This window comes from Montipora foliosa, chromosome 12, assembly GCF_036669935.1.
Source record: "Montipora foliosa isolate CH-2021 chromosome 12, ASM3666993v2, whole genome shotgun sequence".
Classification (NCBI taxonomy): domain Eukaryota; kingdom Metazoa; phylum Cnidaria; class Anthozoa; order Scleractinia; family Acroporidae; genus Montipora; species Montipora foliosa.
In genome coordinates this window covers 7,413,322-7,438,326 of record NC_090880.1, presented here as the reverse complement: position 1 = coordinate 7,438,326, position 25,005 = coordinate 7,413,322, and the positions used below count along the sequence as shown (strand labels likewise).

At 38.6% G+C, this 25,005-nt stretch overlaps 1 protein-coding gene and 1 pseudogene across 3 annotated transcripts in view; one reads left to right on the top strand and one right to left on the bottom strand.

The window, feature by feature from the left end:
- Window positions 1-25,005, bottom strand: part of LOC137980067 (polycystin-1-like protein 2) — a 73,907-nt gene that overhangs the window by 14,398 nt on the left and 34,504 nt on the right. For all 3 annotated transcript variants that reach the window (XM_068827417.1, XM_068827418.1, XM_068827416.1), the window contains 11 exons: window positions 14,065-14,408; window positions 10,948-11,089; window positions 10,306-10,415; window positions 9,189-9,247; window positions 8,149-8,303; window positions 7,064-7,826; window positions 6,105-6,554; window positions 4,111-4,255; window positions 2,077-2,250; window positions 1,628-1,753; window positions 1,076-1,300 (listed from right to left, as the gene is read on the bottom strand). In XM_068827417.1, the coding sequence (XP_068683518.1) occupies window positions 1,076-1,300; window positions 1,628-1,753; window positions 2,077-2,250; window positions 4,111-4,255; window positions 6,105-6,554; window positions 7,064-7,826; window positions 8,149-8,303; window positions 9,189-9,247; window positions 10,306-10,415; window positions 10,948-11,089; window positions 14,065-14,408 (2,693 nt within the window). The remainder of the gene's footprint in view (window positions 1-1,075; window positions 1,301-1,627; window positions 1,754-2,076; window positions 2,251-4,110; window positions 4,256-6,104; window positions 6,555-7,063; window positions 7,827-8,148; window positions 8,304-9,188; window positions 9,248-10,305; window positions 10,416-10,947; window positions 11,090-14,064; window positions 14,409-25,005) is intronic.
- LOC137979819 (uncharacterized) lies at window positions 21,158-23,226 on the top strand (annotated as a pseudogene).

Sequence of the window (25,005 nt, the reverse complement as noted above, 5' to 3'; positions counted from 1 at the left end):
TACGTTTTGTTTTTCCATTTCAGACCACGGGATGTTACTCTAGGAACACTTTCTTTCAAATGTCGTCTTATGCACGTGCATATGTATGCATAACTTAAAGTGCCTATAAACCCGAATTTTTTGTTTTGCTTCGAGAAATCTTTGTATCGCTCTGAGCAAAATGGCGCAAAAATTTTTGGTTTGAACGAATTTTCAAAATGGCGGAGACGTGAGATTCGAAAACCTATTACCGAGCTGGTGAGCTTGCCGAAAGGGAATGGGTCGAGTGTAATTCGTGACGTAAAACCCGGACTGTGAGTTTCGCAAGTTGTGACTTCCATCAGAGGTGAAGCCATGCCTGAGAAATGGGAGTGAGATCGCTACAACTTACCAGTCACGGACTTCTTCTGTACCATTTAGGCGCTTTTGGAGTGTCTTCTCTTGGGCCTCTTCCTCCTTTCTTTCTTGTTCGTACAACTCTAGCCACTCTTCGTCCGCTGGGGGATCGTCAGCATATGCCTCGTGCGTGTCTTCCTCATCGTTTGCCGCAAAGCTCGAGTTTGGCGAACCTTCAACTTCCAGCTCGTAATCTTCCATTTCTGAAACTTCCGTATCTGAACCGGAGGACAGAATGAAGTCGTTCGAAGCCATTTCTTGATTAACACGTACGCAGGTTACAAACGTCAGCCGAACAGAAATTGTTTTCAACGGTGCGCAGGGAAAACTACAAAACTACGCGTCTCCTCTGTTGATTTGCCTGATGCTAACGTCCGAGAATTGCGTCACTAGGACCAGTCTCCCTTTTACCCGGTCGCGGGCAGAGAAAACCGCACTTTAAAAATTCGTAAAAAATTCCGGTTTTAACCAAAAACAAAACCTTTTGCGCCATTTTGCTCAGACCGATACAAAGATTTCTCGAAGCAAAAAAAAAAAAATTCGGGTTTATAGGCACTTTCAGAAAAGAACAAAAGGAAATTCCCTTGGGAACATCACGTGGTTTGAAATGGGAAAACGTGCAAGCTAAAGAGGTCAACTCTTTCAACCTCCTGCAGGTACTCTTATAGGAAATGTACCTTGTAGTCATGTCATTGTATACCTCGGTTTGGTCTGTCTTTCTATTATTATTGTCCGTTGCCTTGTCCATCTCTTTACTTTTCCTCCCATTTGAGTTTGCTCGAGGGGTGGATATGCTGAGGGCATTAGAGAGTCCATGAAGGAGGCTTCCTCCTGCCTCCTGAACCACATCAGGATCCGATTCCTTGCGACCGGTTTGATATTTTACAAGGTCTGTCATGTTTTCTAAGAGATCCACTACATCTTTCTAACAGGAACAAAAAACAAAACAGAGATAGTAATTTCGTTCAAAAAAATGTTCAAGAATCTGAATTTAGGGCTTGTTCTAAATTCATTCAACTTGCTTAAGGTTAACTAAGATCAGTATTTTCTTCAACACTATTTTACTTACATTGCTTCAAGCGTTCGATAAGTTCATTAAATGATTGCACATCGTGAACAAATAAAAGCTCTGTTTGGTTTACTTATTTTGTAAGTGTTATTGCAAGGATAATGAAAATGCTGGATTCTTTAACAAAAAGCGTGCCGTTAAACTGTAATCTGGTGATTTATAACTTAATTTGATGTATCGCACCTGTGATGATACTACCAGGTCTTCGTTCTCTTTGGTTGCCATGACAACAACAGCTGACAACTGAGTAACTTGCTCAAGTCTGCTGACCTCCATAGTGGCTATCTGGTTAATAACCTCTACTTTCAACTAAATGTGATTAAATGGAATAGTAAGTCTTTTTTGTCAATCACATAATCCTAAGCTGATATCAAATCACTCGCTAACAGCAAAATTGGGGGAATTGTAAATACATCTTACTTCAAATGTGCAATACTAACAGCGCCGTCAGACGGTTTACCCATCATTGAAACTTTATATCTCGGCTGACAAAACGATCACTTTATTAAAAAAAGAAAAAAAAAACTGTCCTTGTTTCCTTTTATCCGGATGACAATGTCGGGTGCCTAGTCACGATGGCTTTCTTAACAACGCAACAAATGGAACTAATAGAAACTTCTTCTAGTAGGTACCTCTTTTTTGTTGGTGTGGTCAATATCTGCTTCTTGTACAAGTGACAGGATAGAATACGCCATTTGCGCTGCCAGGTTAAGATTTCCTTCTTTGATAAGTTTAGTTAGCTGGCTGTCCCTTCCCGATAACGATACCAACATTTCAGATACACTCTCGGTGGCTATCGGCTTAACCTAAGGCAAGAGAAAACGAGGGAGAGAGAGAGAGAGAGTATGGGCGTTGGCCGGAATATGTCAATTTCACAAAAGATATGTTAAGATCGGAAATCTGTTTCCCAGGAAGTCCGCAACTATTAAATTAAGCAAGACTTCATACAAACCTATCTGGCATTGTGTAATGGCGACTGTTAGATATTCAGTCACGGCTTCACACTCCGGGTTTTGGGGCTAGATTTACCCATTTCCTTGCTTCTGAAACTGGTTTTCGTCAACAAAGCCATTTCAAATAGAGATTATCGCAGATACGGCTGCCATTTTGATTTCTATTGTTTCAAATAGCTATTACGGGATGCCTGGAGGGCAAATATATATTAATTTGCAAGAAACAACACAACATTTTTTAAAAACATGTTTCAACAGAATATTCCTTCATCTTCAGTTTGAATTACAAAGTACGGAGTTGAATATATGGTGTGCAGAAAATGCTAATTAACGACATTCCAAAGAAAGTTTTATATTGACATGATAAATGGGAAAAACCTTCGCTAAATCATCAACTTTATCATGTCAATTTAAAACTTTCTTTGGAATATTTTAAATTGTCATGTTTCCCTTTGCTCTTATATTAATTAGTATTTTGCGCACACTTTATATTCAACTGTGTCGTTTGTAATTCAAACTGAAGATGACAGAAGATTTCGTTGAAACATGTTTGTAAAAACGTTATGTTGTTTCTTAAAATTGTAACATGTCTGCCACTATCCAAAACTTTTAACAATATCAATTTTAGACACTTTTTTTTTTTCGGCCATTTCAACTTGAGTAAAAATAACAAACAAACTAGCTGCGGTTATAAAGATAACGAGATTACGACATGCGTTATCTCGTTATGTTTATAAGCGCAGTTTATTTGTTATGTTTTACTCAAAATCAATTTGCCCCCCAAGCATCCCATAATATCTTTCGAAACAATAGAAATCAAAATGGCCGCTGTATCTTCAAAAAGGGCTATTCCTTTGGATTTCTTGACGTCTCGGGAAACAGTTTCTGTTTCTCCTGAAATTTCTCTTCGCTAAAGGCAATACAGTAGTACAATAGACTTTATTGGCATTTCCAGGGGCCTGGGGAAACTGAAAATTGAAATAAACTCAAATTAAACGTTAGATTTTAAGGAAAGAAGAACCCGAAGAAGCCGGAAAAAAAGACAAATTCAACCCTGAAATGACGTCGAGTTTGCCGACCATATGACACCGAGATGATGTTAAGTCTGGGAATCGAACCTGGGTCACATTGGTGGGAAATAAGTGCTCTCACAACAGGGTACGAGCCAACACTGCCCCCCAATAAGGATGCCGGATTTCTTGTGGAATCTTAAATCAATCAAGAGCCAGTCTCGTTAGGGAGTAAGCGAAAAGAATGCAGTAATAAAGAAGCTACTGGAAAGGTTTGTCCGAAGAAAAATGTTTGTGACTTAGTTCTACGTTTTATGAGCCATTAGGAGGTCAGGCCACCCCATTCTTTGACTGGAACTCGTGATTAATTTATCCCGTTCACCCGGAATAAGTTTCTTTTAGCTAAATTTAGTATAAAAGTAGTTAAACTAATGATGCAGAACGAAAGAAAAGGAGCTTTATTTCTAGCGCTGGAGCACAAATTGGGGACACTGTAAACTGAATTCAACAAATGAACGCAAATCAAATCAAACGATGTAAAATACTGTTAGTATTCACAAGTAAAAAAAGTGTGGAGTTTCACGATTTCACACCAAATTGTTTTTCAGAGCATATTCCCAAACACGTGCAAAATCATTACCACTGGATTTTTTGCTGTTATCCTGTTTTCTTTGTTGTCAACGTCACTTAAACTCTTTATTACCTGAACTTGACGACGTTGAATCGCCGAAGCTCCCAACGAGTCCGATATGTGAACCTCAACTGTAATGTTTCCCAATGGAAGGAGGCCGATCGCGCTTGAACGAAGCCCGCTATTCATGACTACCATTCCTGAAGCTGTGTGATATCTAGGTAAAAAAAAAAGAACAAAAAATCCTTACCACCAACTTTCAGCTTTTATTGTGAAATTGCAATATTTATACCATTGACAATAGCATTTGTAAGAAACATTTTATAACTAGAAAGAAAAGTAATCTAATGCAGCTAAAGAACAACTTTAAGTGTGCGCAGTGACCAAACTAGCCAGCCGTTAGCTTTCAAAATGGTAACTACCATGTTCAACTATAGATTCTTAGGGTGCGTTCCTTTGGGATAATCCGAAATCCGAAAAATGATCACTGATCCCAGATCACTTGGATCATGGTGCATCAAAGGAACCGAAAAATTTTCCATCGTAGACCGCGATCCAAGTGATCATGGGTCAGTGATCCTTTTCCGGATTATTCCAAAGGAACTCGCCCTAAGTATGTATTGTATTTTAACCAAATTTACCTTGAACATGGTAGTACCCATTTCGAAAGCGGAATGGCTGGCTACTTTTGTCACTGCGCACACTTTAAGTTGTTCTTTGGCTGCACTAGATTACTTTTCTTTCTATTTATAATTTGCTCCTTACAAATGTTACAGTTGCTGAAATCAATGGTATAAATAAGAACGCACCCTTAATTTGTCATTCCCTGTAGAAACTTTTCAGGGCCAATCAAACATAATCAACGAAACGATAGAACACAACAACAACAACAACACTAAAGAATCCCAACTGTCCAGAGGAAAACCAGTTGGCTATTTACAAGGAACTATTGGCTATTTACAAGGAACGAATTCAACGAGTGGTCAGAACGGGTCCTGAACCCAGGAACTCCGGATCTCAAGGCAAGTGTCCTAACCACTCGGCCACACTGCCTCTGCAAGCGACAAAAATCCATGACATCTTTTTATGAATATGAACGTTTTCCTCAAACGTGATGGTGCAGGGTCCGAGTCTTTGTAATTCAACTCTCAGTCTAATTTTTAATGATTCCGAAACACGGAAAACAAAAAGACCTTATCTAATTCTCAATCTTCACCCTTTTCATCCGTTAACATCACTGTCATCTTAAATTAGACATTAGACTGAATTAGTGTAATGTCACAAATGAAGAGATTGTTTTCTAAAGAATCTGTAGCGTTGCGTCGGTGAGGAGTGGAACACGTAAACTTGCTTTTTTTCTTTTTTATCAAACGAGTGATAAAGGGAGATATGTCCAGGTTTGCACCTAATTAGATGCACGCGGATTTCAATAAGCGTCATGAAGTGTCCCTTTGCTCTTCTCGCCAACTTTCAGAATACAGACAATTTATGTCACAAAGTGTCCCCCAAATGCTGCTCTTTAAGTAAAGATTAACTGCTGCATTTACCCGAAGCTAAAAATAACGCTAACCTTTACCCTTACCTTATTGTTGAACATAGGTAGCAAATGCTTAGACTTAAGGGGATACTTTGTGTTGGATGTCAAAATTGGTCGTGCTTCTATTATTATTATTATTATTATTATTATTATTATTATTATTATTATTATTATTATTATTATTTGACTGTCAAAAGTAAGTACGCGATTACAATAATTGGTTTAATAATCTCGGGCCAGTTTATCAACCAATGAAGAGGAAAACCAAAACCAATCACTACTTGCAGGCTCGATTTTTTTCCCGCGCTTTGAGCAAGTTACACGGAATTGCTACGAATTTGGGATGGTTCATTGCGCTGTTTGCACCTGCAATGAATAGTCGAACTAAATACTTTGATTTTTGTTTTGCGACACTCAATGGAAAACCGCTCTGTTATCTACTTAAAGCTATTACAAGATGTTAAGAACGACAAAAATAATTGCAGGGTGTAACGTCACTATTTACCATCACAGATCATCAATGACAGACCTGAATTCATAGATTAAGGGGAGGTCAGCGTCGATCCAGCCAAAACAACTGAGGTTAAACTTCGTGATCACAACAAAACCTTCACTTGGTTCAACAAAGCATCCCCCATTTCCTTCTTCAACATGAGGAGGGGAGTTGGTAACAAATGTCATTTCCTCTGCGATATTAAACCCATTATCAAGTATTGCAATTGCGCGAAGCTTGTATAAACTGTTTTCCTCCAAAATCTGCTTTCCCCCCCCTGGTATAACTAAGTTCGGGCTATCAATATTTGTGAGAATTTTGTCCTCAAAGTTTGGAACTTCCATCCAATCATTTTTGGCCATGGATTTTCGTTGAAAGAGTTCCCAGTTGTATTTGAAAACTTTGTGGCAGCGAAAGCCTGTGCAAGACGTTGTTAAGACGACTCGCCGATTAACGCTTATTTTTTTTCCACAGTTTAAGGTGCATCTGCAAAAAAAAAAAACATATAAAATACTTTAGATGAACTGTACAGGAATTAGGGAAGTATAATATTAAAAAAAACCAGCCTCTTTACTAACAGTTTTAGCGCACGAGGAGTTTTTGTACCCCAATGGGTAGAGCAGCTAACAGGTGTTATGGAGTTAAAGATTGCATTTCTTTATAGGACCCACGATAGGATACAATTAACCCTAGTCAAGGAAGGCTGAAATTGGATCACCTCTGCCCTTGGAAATCCTATATTTCCCTCCCTCCCCTTTCTCTACTACCGATTCAGGAATGTATCTGAATCTATAACAATTTTCATCTTCATTCACCATAAACCCCCCAAAATACTGCAGTTTATTGAATGGTGTCAAATGAAGGCCTCTATGCTGTTCAGTGAACTAGTCATGCTATTATTTACTACCTGTTTTTCTGTATTGTTGTGATCAACATGCTAACACTAATCCTAACCCTTTATGTTTGCGCGAAAGAGCGTTTTCCTTCCCACTCACCTAATAGAGAAAACAAAAGGCTCTTCTACTCTCAGTTTGTGAGACACCTGGGCAATTCTATCTTCCTTCTGGATAACAATTGTGAATATGAGTGTTTTGTTTCCTTTTACAGGTTGCAAATTCACAATAAGCAATGGAGATGAGTTATTTACTTCCCCAGTGAATTTATAGCATCCCTGTAATTTTCCATTCCCTTGGTTTGGCATTTCCGTGACAGATTTCTTATGAATTTTTTCATCCTCAGTTTCTTCTTCACAGTACCAGTGGAGCAACATTGTTCCCTTTGTTTTCAAAGAATTTCTATCGGGATCGTAACTTTTGGAGGCGTTCAGCTTAACAAATGTGTGAATCCCTCGTACCACTCTGTCGGCACCTTCAATTTTTGCAATTAGAGGAGGCCGCAGCAGACGTACAAAACCATAGCTATACGTCTTAATATCGAGAGACATTGCTGTTCTCTTGATTTGCTTTCTATAAACGCATCGTATATACAGGTAACCAGTCCCGTGAAATAGCCGCGGATAGAGAACTTTTTGTCCTGTTGGCTTCCATCTACCGCCGTACTGGATGACCGAATCACATACACGTGTCTTATCGTCACACTTAGAAATCTCCCAATAGAGTTGATAGTCGCTGGAAGTATTGCAATTGTCTTGCAATGTTGCACGAAGAGGAAACGTCGAAGTTGAATAAACAGCAATAGCATTGTCCAATGATTTTTCCAGTTCCATAACGACCTTCGGGATTTCGCATTGACAATCAACTGAGAGAGATCAAAATAGATGGAATCTTCAATTTACATCATGTCCTAGTATTATAAAGTTGACTAAACCTATCTTAAAACGTTTGGAGATGATGGATTTCCTAACCACTAAAGGGTTTCGTGTTTTTTGACAAATTTGCTATGCGCAGGTTAAGTAGTAGAGCTCGTCAAAAATTCTCTTCTATATTGAGAAAAATGTAACATGCAACTAAAATTATTGCATGATGAACCATTTGAACAGATATAAACAATAAATCTTTAAATTGATCACACCAGGGCGTCAAACTGGCTCACGTCGTAAGGTCGCTTATGCATCACTTACAGCGCTCCTCTGTGTGTAGATAATCGCTAAACAATAAAGAATCACTATTCGCAATGCTGCTTTTAAGATGGTCCGCCACATAACTCTTCTGTGACTGGATGCAATAAATCTTGATCTCCGCAGCCATTATAGACCTGAGGCCAACCTTCTGTGGACTAAAAAGAATACCAAATTTGTTAGCTTAACGTAAGACTGGTTGACCGGTTGGCTAAGTTCATTGTGCACAGGATCAATCGTCCGTTCCTACACTCAGGACTTTTAGTTTAAATTTGTTAGGCTAAAAAGCTCCCTTTGGGATCTCATCTGTAAGTGGTTACATATTTCAGGACTTCTCGGATAAAGACAATACTGAGCCGAAGGGACCGGTCTCAGCACATTCTGTTAAATGGACAACCAACAAGCTGTTTGCAAATAGTGGGGCATGGAGGTCACGTGCCCGAGGTATGGTCAAAAGTGACAATAGATAGATTTAGTGTCATGTCTGCGGCAAACGGTAGACATTAAGCCGAAAGATGCTTTTTGCCAAAAATCAAAGAAACGTGTTTGATTTGAAGTGATTCTTTGTCTGTTTGCGACCGGTATAGAGCAACTTGTCAAAATTAAAAAGGGATAAAAATTATAATTAGAATGTTTCCATTCTTTCATGACAAGTAGGCCTTCCCGTTTGCCGCTAAATCTCTAATGCCCCGTAAAGGGCCATGAGTCAAGTTATCTTTATCGTTGTATCTCTGTGCGAAACCACTCCAAATAAGTGATCTCAAAATTATGGAGGGTCTGTTTAACTTTCTACCAAAATGTAAACGGACAGAAAAATGACCTGCTCCAAGCAGGTATGACATTGTAAATTAGTTTTAAAAGAACTGCAACGATACTACTGAGCCCAGGGTTGGAATCCTATTGTGTATGATGATCTGATCTTTTTTTCTTTATTTTCGTTAAAAACAATTGCTTTACATTATCATCATTTATATTTTGATTCAAGATGACATAGATATTCGTTCAGTCCATGATCCATACTTGATACCCATTGTTTTGATTACCTAAATGCGCGCAAGTCAGCCAATAGAAATCCTCGAACATAGGCCAGCAAATCTGTTACCTGGTCAACGAAAGAAATGTCATGAATTAAAGTTAGGAAGCCTGCCGCAGAAAACTATCCTGGTCATATATATCCAAAATAATATTCTATTTGGCTTTGCTGGTTATGTTTCTCTGTCGAGAATGAAAACAATCTAACTCCCCCGTTAATTTCCAACTGCCTATGTATTCTGTAAACCAAGTGACTTCATTAAGGCAGTTGGATAAAATGGCAATACATTGAAAAGCTGTAAAAAGCTAACGTAACCATGCAACGTCATTGTAAGCCACAAGACTCTCCTCCTAACGTGTTTCAATCGGAAACATAATTTATACATTAAAAAAATATATTTGGAAGTTGGGTTGCTGCTGCGTGTATTGCTTACATAACATCTCGAGATTGCTTTGCGGCAGATATCATCATCATTATCATCATTATTGTTATTGTTATTGTTATTGTTAAATCCGTCAACGATCAAACTAGACGAGTAAAAATCGGTAAAAATTGCATTGATGTTATGTTATTGGAGTAGCAAGCATCAAACTTGACAGCCTTTCCTATTATTACAAAACCAAAAATATTCCGATACCACCTCTTAGTATATACTAAAAAGAATGGATAGCGTTGAACGCGCGGGCTGATTGGCTACTCAAACTCCGGATATCCTTTGCTATTCACCTCCGTGCAATTCGGGCGGAATTTGAGCCGAAAATGTTGTAATCCTTGCAGAAATAAATGAGTACAAATCATGTTTTTTGTGCTATATTATCTCACTGTTTGAGTATACACTAAAACAACTATTCATCTCCGAGCCATTCGTACGGCATTTGCGCCCGAAAATGTTGTAATCTTTGCAGGAATAAAAGAGTTAAAATTATCTTCCCTTGCTATATTATCTCACTGTTTTAATACATACTAAAACAACTATTCACCCCAGTGTCGGTGGCTAGTGGTAGATATATCCACCATTAGCCACCTCCACTGAGGTGAATAGTTCCTAAATATGTACTGCTTATCTTAATGGATTTTGGCAGTGAATGTGGACAAAACCTAAATCTAGAATTTCTCTGCCTTTGTACCTCTGAAATGACATCTTCCTTCAGAGATTGGTAAGCTTCACTCTTATTGTAGGCGTAATCCAATGAAAAGCTAGTGCTGGATACGGCAACCCAAGCCACAAAGTGGAATTCTGCAAAACGAGTGAAGTAAATATTGAGATTAGGGAGCTTAAGTCACGAACGGCAACCGGAAGTGAGCTGTTTTCCTTTTTAACTTATCTAGGTACTACTGCATTTATATTATTAAGTATATTTTATCTGGTACAGACAATTAGTTCAACAGTCTTGAAGGAACTGCTATCAGGATATGGGAGTCTTCACGTCCGGTTTCTGTCCGTAGCTCAAAAACATCGTGTGCTTAAGCTTACCATTGATTAAAACCCCTTTTAACATGACGTACGACGGGCATGTTGTAGTCATGTTTTGGGTTACAATCGTTTTCGCATGACTGGGGCTCGAGGGTGCTTTCAAATAATCCGATAAAAGAAATGTGAGGCCAGTTTAGAAACATTGGGCACTGGCATAACGATGCGAGTTGGGGAAATAAACACGAGCTTACACTGAATCGCATCCCGCTATCACGGCAGGTTTAATGTATTTTTCTGTAAAGCAAGGAAAGGGTCATAGCCACTTGCTTCTGAGATATCAAAAGTCTCTTCCTACCTGGCTCGCACCCATAAAGTTCCATTCGAAGACCGACATTGTTATTCCACTGCCTTGGATAAAAAATCACACGCGTCGTCACTACCGGGAAAGGCAGTGTATGGAATTGAATGGAATTTGCGTCGGTGTTACCCTCGAAAAACTGCAAAGAATATATAATAACGAGTGATGAGTAATAATGAGTAATTTTTGGTCTCCATCATTTTGTGATTAAGGGGTGGCAATATGGCAATCCAGTCGAAAAACGAGTAGTATTTTTCAGTTTTTCTTTTTTTTTTTTCGGAAAAGTTGCGCAACGGTCTTTCATGTCACACCCCTGCTAAGTATTGTAGAAATGCGTAGATTTTATCCCGTGGATACAGTGCAAGCAATGGCGCCAGACGAAGGCGATGCAACTGGAATGATCTTTTATTGGGTTTTTAAACAAAATATACGTATACCCTCACAGAGCTCAAGAATGCAACGTCAATGTGATAAACAACACAAGCGGTGTATATGTGGAATCTTAAAAGCGACGAATAATGGACTTGACCAACAATTGCATCTTTCGCTGTCGGATGTCAAAGTGAGCTGTATTTCTCATCATAAATATTCTTGCTCTTTGGCAATTTCAACTTAATCAAAAACATAAAACAAACAGCGGCTACAAACATAATGATAAAGCGCATTTTACTTTTGACTTGACGTTTCATATGCTATAACATACATCTTCAGAAGTGACGATCACTAGTGAGAATAAGATAAAAATAGTAAGATAAATAGATAGCAGAGAAAACTGACCGTTTAATAATGCCACAGTTTTTCACTGCCAACGTTTTTGTTTAACGCTGGTGACTTTAAACCAGCGTTAAACGAAAACGTTGGCAGTGAAAAACTGTGGCTCTATTAAACGGTCAGTTTTCACTGCTATCCATTTATCTATTTATCTTACTATTTTTTATCTTATTCTCACTAGTTACCAGTCTTCTTAATTTTATATATATCATATTTAAATTTGTTGAACCGTCACTTCTGAAGATGTATTTTGTAGCATAGCATACGCAGACGTATTTCCGGCAGGAGAGAAACGACCGCGGGAAATACGTGTGCGTTCGCAAGCTAACAAAACGTCAAGTCGAAAGTAAAATGCACTTTATCATTATGTTTGTAGCCACTGTTTGTTTTATGTTTTTGCATTTCTCATATTTTATGTGGTGTTATGTACACACTGGTTGCATATGGGTTTAACAAACTTAGAAAAGGGAAGCAAAACCTTGATTCAATCTGTAATTCTGTTTGAATTTTTGGGTGGTAGCCTACGGGAGGTTCAATTGTAGGAAGGTTTTTCCCTTCCCTCTAATAGCAAATATGTTGCTTGTTTCAATTCTTTTTTTGTCTTGAAAAGGTTTATGTGAGATTTTTCTGTCTTTGTAGATCAATCGTGTTTGAATATTCGAACTTAACTAATTTGCATATGTGGGTTGATATGCAAGTTGTCCTCAAAGAGATGACACGGATTTTTAGCCATTTTGTATTTCAAGTGTTCTTTCTTGCAAATGAGTAATAGCCAGCCATAATTTTCATGTCAGAAAATATTTGTTTAGTCATTCGTTCTTGATCAAACTTAATTTATGCAACAATTATTTACAAACAGGAAGCTATTTCAAAAAAAAAAAAAAACGTAGCGTTTCGTTTCCGGACGGAGCAGATCTGGGGGATGAGAAGTATGCCGCATTTGAGCTCTGTTAAGAAGACATGTTTACTAGCGTGACGCGTGACTATATAAGTTTCAAGGACATTACGCGTACTTTACGCGTACCCTTTTTTCAGGTTTTGAGAGATTTTGAGTTGTTCGGGACAGTTGTCATAATGAGTCTAGTTTACCGGGGTACCGTTTTGAAGCTTGTTGTTTACCGATTAAAGAACGTTGCTGTTAGACCGAGTACGCCTACCGCTTCCGAACAAGCTCGATCCCCTGGCTGCTTCCCATGGCCTGCTCCCGTCTGACCTTGTAGCTCAGTCGGTAGAGCAGCGGAGGTCTAACCCGAAGGTCGTGGGTTCAATTCCCACCCTGGTCAGAGTTTTTCTTTGTCCTTGTGTGGGCCCATTTCCATCAGTAGGGCTAACGCTCACATGGTTCATATGGGATAGAAATCTAGCACTTTACATTACATTCTATTCAGTTAACTCTGATTTGGTATTACATTTTTTTCTTATACCCCTGGCAATTTGGTTTTAAAATAAATTGCCTTAGTCAATTCACAGGGGCCCCACACAATCGGATGTGTAGCCGATTGTTATTTTATAGTAGATGTACTAGATTTACCGTTTGCCTCACCTATAGCGATATATCGCTAACTATGTATGTATATCAATGATAAATAAACGTTGAATTACCTTAGCTGTGGTATATAGTCGTCCTTTTGCCTCAAAAGAGGTCTTTTGAGCGATTTTGAGTTCGCCGTTGACTGTTACTATTATAGAAGAAAAAGGGTGGAAGCCTTGTTTTGAAAGCATTGCTCCGCTTTCAAACTTCGCAGCATTAAGGTCGAAACATTCACGCTTCTCTTCGTACTCGAGAATCCATCCAAACGGCCCGGAGCTAGCCCTCGAAGAAAATCAAAATCCCACAGTATTTTAGCGGTAGGAATGCGTAGCAAGATTCTCATTTGCCAGCCACAACTCTTGACGCCGTTTGCTCCTCTCTGATTGGATGATGACTTATTTTGAGGCAAAAGGACGACTATATACCACAGCTAAGGTAATTCGACGTTTATTTATCATTGTTGTATATACATAGTTAGCGATATATCGCTAAAGGTGAGGCAAACGGTAAATCTAGTACATTTAATGTAAAATAACAATCGGCTACACATCCGATTGTGTGGGTACCCCGTGGTCAATGGGAAAATTGAAACTCATTGAAATTCACACGCGATTTTTTTTTTTTAGCACCAGCCGCATTAGTTACCTTAGACTTTTGTTTTGATTTCCGTGTGGTTACTTTGTTTTTCATGGCTCTTGAAAAACTGCCAAAACTGATAAAAATATGTACTTAAGTCAACGGTTCTTACGGACGCTGAAAAAACTAGCGATCCAAGTAAAGATAGACCACGATATAGGAAGTGTGACACTGACCTTAGGAGACACACCACTGGCTTCTTTGAAGAAAATCAAATCATTTCCCTTTTGGTAAGACATCAAATATCTTGTTACCCACTCTCGTGCAGTGTCATCTCCATAACCTTGTGTCGCAATTCCAGTGATTACTGTTCTTTGATCCAGATCGATTTCAAGCCAAAGGTAAGTACTAGATTCCATAGGTTCAAAATTCCCTCTGTAACCTGGTGGCCAATCTGTTAGATTAAGCCTTGCTCGATGAGCACCAAATAAATGGAAGTCGTTGTCAAAAGCAGTATGCTCGTTCATTTGATCATCGCGAATTCGGTAGTCCGAGATTCCTAGGGGCTGGATGCATTCATCTGTGACCGGGAAGATCATGTTTTAGTTTAAGAGAGCAGTGTATCAAGTGTGTCTCTGTTTACCGCGATACTAACCTATTGAATTATTACTTTATTGCTATCTCCCCTAATTTTTTTGTTTGAAAGATACTGAAAAGCAGCATTGTTATTGTCCCACAGCGCACAAAATCACAAGGAAATGTACCTTTCAATAAGAAACACAAGTACGGAAAGATAACAAAGCTGGGGTTATAAGTGGATCTGAAATTCATAAAGGGCATAAATCCCAACATTACAAACCAAATAGTTTGCTGCATCATCTCAGGAGCAGATCTGTGCTCGTCAGTAGCTCGATCTTACATCAAATTGCCGGTAGTTTTCGATAGTTTAGACACCATATATTTAAGTTGCATTGAATGAAAATTCCAAGACAAGAAAACACCAAAATATGATGCTGTTGATTTTTTATATTTTTTGTTTTTAAAAGAGATTAACCTTACAAAGTTATTATCAAATAATACTTAAGATAAAATTTCGATATTTCTGCTGATTTCGGGAATCTCTTCAAGCTCAAATGACTCAAATGGAGATTCACAATCCTCACGACGGGCCAGCCAGATTACTCATGCACAAATTACATGCATAGTAAACCGGACCATGCATCAGTTTCCTTTAATTCTGAGCATTCTCAATTCATTGCCCATATATAATAGACAAAGTATCTGTCAGCAGATATTTGTTTTTCCAGAATTTCACTATTTCAATTGTTCATCATTTTAAAAAAAATCATTTTCGATAAACATTTACAAACGAAACCCAATAATGATGTATTGATGTCGCCATGACTTTGGAGGATAAAATCAATATATTTATCGATGTACTTCGAAATTATACATACATAATGCTAGCATTACTAGAATTTAGCGGGACAAAAGCATTAATTAAGCATTATGTGAGCATTTTTATTTTATGAAAATTAACATTTTTTGGCAGAACTCGAAATTCAAACTAATTTCAAATTCGCATTCTTCATTAATACTTCGACAGTGAGCCACCTTGAGTTGTGTTATATAGCGTGTCAGTTTTAGCCATTTCTATATGCTTTTATTCACATACCAGGGTGTGCAAGTCCAGGGAATCTTAGCCAAAATTGTTAAACATTGGTTAAATTAAGAGCTTGATCGCTTCGGGGAACTAGCAATTTTTTTTTCACTTTAAAATGGCAATACCATTTAGAGGTCTCAAATGTCAAATGCCGAAATTAGTGCCAAAACTCCTGTTGGATTCAAATTCTAATCGAACATTATGAGCACGCCTACAGTGACGGGTCCTACCGTCGTAGGCCAAAGACAGAATTCAATGGGATGAGTTTATCACGGTGATTGTCTAAACTGATCATTGCTCTAACTCTCGGGACCTGAACGTCTCGAAAGGTTCTTAGGGAGCAAATTAAATAAATTCATATGTTCAATGCTTTTGACAATGATTTGTTGGAAGAGGAAATGAGGGAGACGGAGAGTTGGGACGATGGCCGGGATACGTAAATTTCCACAAACTCCATTTTTTTTAGATCGGAAGTCTCTCTTCCCTAGCCGTCAGCGACTATAAAGGTGACGTCATTTCATACGAATTTATCTGGCAGTTGTGTAATGGCTTTGGAAGTCGTATTCTTCATTCAACAAGCCATTAGATTCACTACGAATTGTAGGATCCATCTCCAACTCCAAGATGTGGGGCAATATAAACCAATTTCCTTGCTTCTGAAACTCGTTTTCGTCAACAAAACGCAATTCCACTAGGAGCGCCATTTTGAATTCTCTGACTTTGTATGTATCTCGGGACACAGACTTGCGTTTTCGCGACATCTAAAAATAACTTAACTAAAATTGACATATCCCAAGGGCTAGACTGGGCAACTCCCTCTTGTCTTGCCTGTCACTCCCCTGCTAAGTGGTGTCTTTGTGTATAGAGCCTTCTGCGCGGATTTTCTTAGGATCGAGAGGATAGTGGAAAATGCATAGATTTCTCTGGTGGACACAGTAAAATGATTAACTTAACCTAAAATGGCGTCGAAAGTCATGTAACGCGAATGGCGTTTTAGTGGATCTTTAAACAAAATATACCCTTATGGAGCTCAAGAATTGAAAGTCAGTTGGATAAACAGGACAGGTAGTGAAAAGTAAATACCTGGAATCTTTAACAGCGACGAGTAATGGACTTCGACAACAATCTATCGCCTGTCGAGCCGAAATGAAAGTGAACTGTATTTCTAATATTTTACCAAGTGTGCTGTTATGTAGAACAATGAAACCAAATGGAAAATTCTCTGGTAACTTATGGGTTCAACAAAGACAGAGAACGAATCGAACACCTTAAGTGGATCTGTGATCTCTGATGTCTGACTATCGGTATTTATTTGTACCCAACTCTGCACAGTCTTCGGGTAAAAGAATAGCTGGGAATGTGACAGCCAAGAATTATTTGAAAAAAGGCTTGTCGTCTATTTTGTGCTCATTATTCAAGGAAAAGGTTCTTCATGGAAATGGTTTGATCTTGAAATTCATGCAGTTGCGTATGATAATTTGACACGATTGAGTTTCTTCTCTTCACGCACCTAATGAAATAGAAAGGAGGTTTTTGCCTGTAATAGCGAATATGTTGATTTTTTCAAAAAATATTTCGCTGGAGATGGTGACCTTTATGAATTTATCCACTCTCAAAATTACCTCCAGAACCTACTTTTTGGGTAGAATAAGCGTTTATAATGATGTTCTTGTCTTCTGTGGTGATACTTGACGATTCGCGAACATTTTGCGAAAAAAAATATTTTTACGGGTCACACGCGCAACTCGATCGCTCGAACTTGCCCGATTATGCATAACATCCACTTGGCCTTTTGACATCCCATTGAAAAAAACTTGTTAAATATTCGTAGACCGGTCAATCTGAAATTTGAAAGAGTGATTGCTAATGACTAGAGAAAGACTTTTCACAATAACTAAAAATTCCTGTGTTAAGCATGAGAGTTCAACAAAGTGGTATTAAAATGCGACTAAATTTGTTGCATGCGTTGCTATTTTTGTGTTTTGATTGTTCTACAAATTTTGACATAGAATGTTAAATTACGAAAAAATATCTACGGATAGATCGTTAAAAAATTGTTATTTTTAGCGGTTATTTGAATATAAAAGATGCAACGCTTGACGATAAATAATATATTTTTTTAATATTTGAAAGAAGAAAAAATTTCTCAGGAATTGGGATGCGGTGAAAATGAGTTAACAAATTTGCATACATGCGTTGAAATGTGATACGCGAGGAGACAGGAATTTTTTTCTTTCTGACAAATGATTTTGTCATTGTAGTGTAAAGTGAAGTTTATTTGGAAGCCAACAAGATTTCTTTAACTACTACTACTACTACTAATTTATTGCTACGACTTACTATTGCGAGGATTGTTTACATGAAACTCACGCTTTTTTGAGAATTTTGAGTGTCATGAAATTACATCTTTTGCGTGACAATATATCCCTTTACCTTAATTAACACAAAAACATTCAGATAGTAACAAACTTCATATTTAGTTAACCATTTCTTCTGCTTTTGTGCTTTTCGACATTGTGATTTGCGATAATTCGCAAATCTGTTTTTGTATCTCAGAGATGTTTAGATTTTCAATTACAAGGGCGCTCAACATCGCGATTGTGTAAATAGTTCACCCTGAACTCAAAATAGATACGTTTCTCGGGAACCCGACAAAGAACGCTTCCTGACCCGACAGATTAAATGTAAATATTCATTTAAATATTACAACAAAATTAAAAAACCAAAGACGGAAGTTTCTTGGCTAAAAGTACGTTGTTTTACTCTGAAAACGACGAACGATTAACAGTCTTTCCCGTAGTTCATTCAGTTGACAAAAGGTGATCACGTGCACCTTTATGGTTGCCTAGCACGTGATCAATTTCTTCCTTTGACAAAACATCATTCATAAAAGTCAGAGACTGCAGAAATTTTCGTGTTTTTACGATCTATTGTCATTAATCTTTTGATGGGAATTCGATTCAGAGTTATATATAAAAGCTATGTTATTTTTTTTCTTCATCTGTCTTTAGGCTTGTCTTTTTCTGTTAACTCCTGGCTTTTACGGTACTTTTTGGAGCAAACGTAAAGCCAAGCAGTGTTTTGACCTGGCATCAAATTAGACTAGCAAGAAGAGGAATTGTGAAGCGGAAAAAACAACTTCAGTCCTTTCTTAGTGTGTGCAATCATAGTTAATAGAGGGCACTGGTTTTGAAGCTCGGCAAACATCAAAGGAGCAAACAAAGACGCCAAGTTTTTTGTTGGAGAGTCCACGACCTTGGACAATCTTTTGTTTTGCGCCCATACACTATGCATGACTTACGTAACCAACACGTTTCTATTGGTTAGTTTCTCAGTACGGAGTGAACAATTATTGTGTTTTTTGCACGGTCAAGGCCAAAAAAGAGAACAAAAACCTACAACAAAGAAATTCGTCGGGTTTCATAACCATTCCAGTCTATTAACTATGGTTGAATAAACGTTTGCTTAGGGCAACTGCCATGCATGCTGGAAAACGTCCGTCAGAGCAATTTGCAGTTAGTTTTTTGCAGACTATTTATTTAAAGAAGAAACGAGTGAATTTTACTCAAGAGCGTGTTTTGTTATCTTTAAACTGAATTTATTACCAAAGCTTAAAAGGCTAAAAGACCTCAAAATGGGACAGCACATTACAAAATAATTGAATGTGTGAACATGTGAGCCAAAGGGCCTCTGCTGGCGCGACATATGGGTGACCCCTCAAATGGTCTCAATGACGCCCTACTTGAAAAAAATAACTGAAAAGCTGCAGTTCAGTGCCACCCAATTCAGTGCCTTCTTTTTTTGTGTAAAACGTACCACAGGCAATCCAGTGTACGCTTTTTTGGAACGTCTAGTTAAGAGCGGCTCCGCCTCAATATCGACTAAACCGGGAAATAGCCAAAAAATGGAATTTCTTCAAACTCCCCCAGAATGAAGTTCTTAGGGCACTAGTTACAAAAATATTACTTTAAGTTCGTTAAATCATTTAGTGCTTTTATTAACGAACTTTTTCTTCCCGATGACCAAAATCGGCCAAAATCGATCGAAAATAGACGGCATATTCAGAAACTCGTAACCTCGAAAGCAAAGATTATCATTCAAAACTAATTGTACGTCGTATTTCTAATTTCTCTCTTGTATATTTAGAGTTATTTGGATCGCGATTTGATTGTAAATCAAATATTTCACGTAATTTTGAAACCTTTTGGCTTAAGACAGCTGAACGAGAGGTGAATATTTAGCCTATTTTCAGCTGCTCAAAAGACGTTCTGGTACATAGCTTCCCCAAAACGGTTTATATTGTCTGAAAGAGCATGGTTTCTTCTTCAAATTAGTGAAGTAAAATTTTTGGGTAATTAAAATCATGAGCGCTGAGAAGGCGAGTAAATGCAGTTCTACTTCCTGAAAATGTGACCTTTGACCTCAGCGTCACGAACGTGACAACAACCATAGACAGCAGATGTTTCGTTAGTTTTAAACATTTTCTAATGAAATCGGTCCGAAACAATTACTGCAAGAAACTGGTAGAAGTACGGAATCTTATGGTGTCTACGAAGGAGTTAAAAGTCGCATTTCTGGCACAAAATAACTTCGTTCGTTAATGGCATCAATAAAATTTGCGAAGTTGCGATGCGTGTTATCTAGCCGATACTCACCTGAAAGTTTTATTTATAGCAGATGTCGACTCGTTTTCTTGGAAAAACGTTCGGAAGGAAGTAAACTCAGATTTCGCCATCTTTGCAAGTACCAATGTTTAAATTCCCACCAGAGAGAAACAACCAAACTGCACAGTTGCCATTAGCAACCCCAAAGTAACATTCTCTTAAAATGTAAACTGAAATAATGTTGGACTATTGACTGCCTTTCAGGACTAAATTAGAAAGCAGATTCCAGCTTCATTACCTTTTTAAAAATGCTTAACTTTATTTGTTTGCGTCGACTTTATTCATTTCATACATTATTAAATTTCAGACCTTCCAACTCTCAGGCATTTTGCGTGAGACACACGCATTTGATATATTTCTCACGCCCACACGCATAGACACCACTTCCTCACGCTGACTGAGCTACAATAAAGAAAAGTTGAAAATTTAGATAACAATGGCCGAAACGTCGAGTAGTTCCGGCCGAAAGAGAGCAAAAGTTGATGGTCCTTTAAATAGTTCTTCTGCTTCTTCGCATTCATTGAATGCAGATGTCAAAAAAGTGTTACTTTTGAGATTTTATGGGACATTTTTGTACCTTTAGAATTTTGTAAATCTTTTCTAAAAATGCAGAAAATCGCATTTCAGGGACTCAAATTTTCAAAAATTTTCCGGGGGGGGCATGCCCCCGGACCCGCACTGGGTGACTGCCTGCCATCGGCAGGCAGTACCTCGCCTTCGGCGGGCTATTGTGCCCAATCTCACTCATTTTAAAAACAGAAAGTTGGAAGGTCTGAAATTAAATTAAAGTGAGTTCGCGTTCAAATATTGACAGGTGTCGTAAATTTTCGGATAAATGTCGGTTGCAGCATTGGAAACAAGTCGTGAGAAGTTAACGAGATAAAACGTATTAGCGGTTTCTGGATTTACTATCCTTGCCTTTTTTATCTGAAGAGAAAAGGAAAAGAGGTCCAGGTCTGAAAAAGATTTCGTGACTTACGTGGTGTGGACTCGTTAAGCGCCATGGCGTTCTGTGGATATTCAAAATATGTTGGAGGAGATTGCGGTGCAAGCCCAGAACGTCCGGCTACTGATCAGGTAGTAACAATGGGTGACTGCAGCAAGGACATCAAGGGCCATCTCAAAACATGCGGCGTTTCAGAATCTGCTTTGAATTCGGAAGCAAGGCTTCTGCTGGCCCGGGCAGGCAAAGTCTAAAACTAGTCAACTATGTAACCTGCAGAATTGAATTTCACTTATCTGACGATTTCTTTCATTATTGTCAATGATAGGCATCTTTGATGAGAACGAGATCTCTTTGAATGTTACTATTTGCCCAAGACATCGCCATTTATTTGGGCTAAGGTGGCGGAGCAACCGAAAAACGTGCTCAATTCCAAGGGTGAACATGGAATAACTCTTGAACAGTCTCGCCGTCTCTTTAAGGCCACCGACATCGTTACCCCCGTTGGTTCAAGTAAGTTGCGTGAAATTAATCATCCTAGCCACTGAAGCTCTGCAGATAGGCGAATGGCAAAAAATCCACTATTGCAAATAACTGAGCTAAATTTCTTGCCATCGTTCCTCTTGAATTTTTATGGGGAACATGCTGTCAAGTGAGACCTTTAACCAGACCATAACAGTGTTATCGTATTATTTATATGCCAATTGTAAAATTAGTATTGGTTTTTTTCTAGCAACTAATCCAAGTAATATCACATTTTGTTACACGACTAAGTTAGTTCAGAGGGCCAATAACTAAAATCAGATAGCTCCATTGCAGGTCCAATATTCTCTCAGTATTGGACCGGGAACTGTCCCGAATGATCCCGCACGACCACTTTTGAAAATGTTTTGGTTCTTTTATGGTCAGCTTACGTTTTTCTAAAAGAACTTGCTTTAAACAAAAAAGATTCCTTTCATTTTTGTTGCAACTCTCTGTCCCTTTTATTTTAGTAACGTCAGACCAGAGTATACGTCTGTTTCGGCTCCCGATCAAAATCGCGCGCTTGAAGTATGAGATATTTTTCCAGTCCTTCATCATGGCATTTCTTCGTAACAATTCTCAGTCGTGTGGTCAATCTCTTTTTGGTTAAGCTTGGTCGGAACCGTACTGGTAGGATATCGACCCCATGTCCCAAGGCCGATATTCCCTTAGTACGAGCCTCGCGCTTGCCGAATAAGAAATATGTAAGTTATTAGAGCAGGATCTACCCTACTAATGCTATTGAAAATCCATATTTCAGGAAGCAAACTCTGCTGAGGACAGCAATTTATCGGCCATATATACAGGAATGATGGAGTTGAGATTAGATAATAGTCTATTTGTTCCTGAACAAAGTAGCGGCAGCGATGAGTAGTCAACACAAGTGTCAGCTGAAGAGCCTAGTGAACAGTACTTACAAAGGTAGCAACTCAATAAATTTCTGGAAAGTTGTAACGTAGAGAAATTAACTTGAACCAGGAAGAGGTGGGAAGAGGCGGGCGCACGTACGCGTAAAAATTACGTAAAAAAGGCAAAATATGTCATTGTAGCAGCTTTGGATGTGATTATGCCAGGGGATGCAGCATATTTATGGGATGCGGATGCACTGCCGTCGTCAATGCTTGTGGACAAAGAGCTTGGATCTGCAGCGGGTGACGAACACAAATACCTTGAAGCCTTGGCAGAAACATACAAAAATGCATCCTCTTGGGATACAAGAAGGCAAATCTTGTCGATAATGGCTGATCTAGTCCGTTTCAAACGCCTTCAGAGGTACTTGCCTGGTATCACTGAGTACCGAGTGAAAATTGCGCGCCAGCACAAAAATGTGTTTGGTCGGGGCGTTCCCCTTCCATTGAAGTATAGTCCCCGAATGCGAGTAGATCCTAACCAACTTGACCATTTTTTGACAATTATAACAAGTCCGCACATCATACAAGATCTCTCATTTGGACAGAAATACTTGAAGTTATCAACTGGTACACAAGCCGGCACAAGATCCTTATGTGTGACTTCATCCGCCATTTTGAAAATAAGGAATTGTGGGAAAAATCGAGTCGTTACGTCATACACTGCGTCCGCAGTTGCCGAAGGCTGCTCAGCTTAACCAATTCGCAGGCAAGCCCGCGGTCAATGCCTGGGACAGATTATGATTCGGCGATAAATGTTCACTTATACCCCAGGTACCGGTATGTCCGCGGGATGAGAGGACCAGGCTAAAAAGATATCGCGGGCGTGCAGTGTTTCGAAATTGTACCCCCACCCCGTCTCCCCCGCTACCCAATCTCGCGCGAAATAAAGAAAATAAAAATATAATGTATCCCCTCTTCTTCAACGCTAATTTTATAGCCCAAAACATTTAACATATTATTTGAGCAATCAAGTTGAGCCCTCGAAATGAGACTCCCTCGAGCCCATCCAAAACCAACAATCATCCCGGATATAATGCTGATGAACAATTGGCGGCTGGAAATTGGTGAAACATTGGTTCTTTCCAAAGGTGGCGAAATCTGGTTTCAGTTCTTCCGAACGTTTTTCCAAGAAAAAGAGTCTGCTATAAATATAAGCATTCAGGTGAGTATCGGCTAGATAAAGTGCACCGCAAGGTTCAATTCTCACACCAGGTAGACTGAACCTCTTTTCCTTTTCTCTTTTACTTAAAAGTAAATGGCAAGTATGGAAATCGAAAAACCGCGAATACATTCTATTGCATTACCTTATCCGAAAATTTGCGACACCTGTCAATATTCGAACGTGATCTCACTTTAAATTAATTTAATAATGTATCAAATAAATGAATGGAGTCGCAGCAAACAAATAAGGTTAAGCAATTTTAAAAGGTACTGAAGCTTGAATCTGCTTTCTAATTTAGTCCTGAAAGGCAGTCAATAGTCCAACATTTATTTCAGTTTACATTTTGAGAGAATGTTACTTTGGAGTTGCTAATAGCAACTGTGCAGTTTGGTTGTTTCTCTCTGGTGAACGATTGTCAGCGCTCGGCAGCTGCAGGTGGGAATTTAAACATTGGTACTTGCAAAGCAACCTCGTTCCCAGGGTCTCTCATCTTAACGCCTGGGACCCTGGGAACGAGGTTGGTTGCAAAGATGGAGAAATCTGAATTTACTTCCTTCCGAACGTTTTTCCAAGAAAACGAGTCGACATCTGCTATAAACAAAACTTTCAGGTGAGTATCGGCTAGATAAAACACATCGCAACTTCGCAAATTTTATTGAAGCTCGTTTATTAATGCTATTAACGAACGAAGTTATTTTGTGTCAGAAATGCGACTTTTAACTCCTTCGTAGACACCATAAGATTCCGTACTTCTGCCAGTTTCTTGCAGTAACTGTTTCGGACCGATTTCACTAGAAAATGTTTAAAACTAACGAAACATCTGCTGTCTATGGTTGTTGTCACGTTCGTGACGCTGAGGTCAAAGGTCACATTTTCAGGAAGTAGAACTGCATTTACTCGCCTTCTCAGCGCTCATGATTTTAATTACCCAAAAATTTTACTTCACTAATTTGAAGAAGAAACCATGCTCTTTCAGACAATATAAACCGTTTTGGGAAAGACATGTACCAGAACGTCTTTTGAGCAGCTGAAAATAGGCTAAATATTCACCTCTCGTTCAGCTGTCTTAAGCCAAAAGGTTTCAAAATTACGTGAAATATTTGATTTACAATCAAATCGCGATCCAAATAACTCTAAATATACAAGAGAGAAATTAGAAATGCGACGTACAATTAGTTTTAAATGATAATCTTTGCTTTCGAGGTTACCAGTTTCTGAATATGCCGTCTATTTTCGATCGATTTTGGCCGATTTTGGTCATCGGGAAGAAAACGTTCGTTAATAAAAACACTAAATGATCTAACGAACTTAA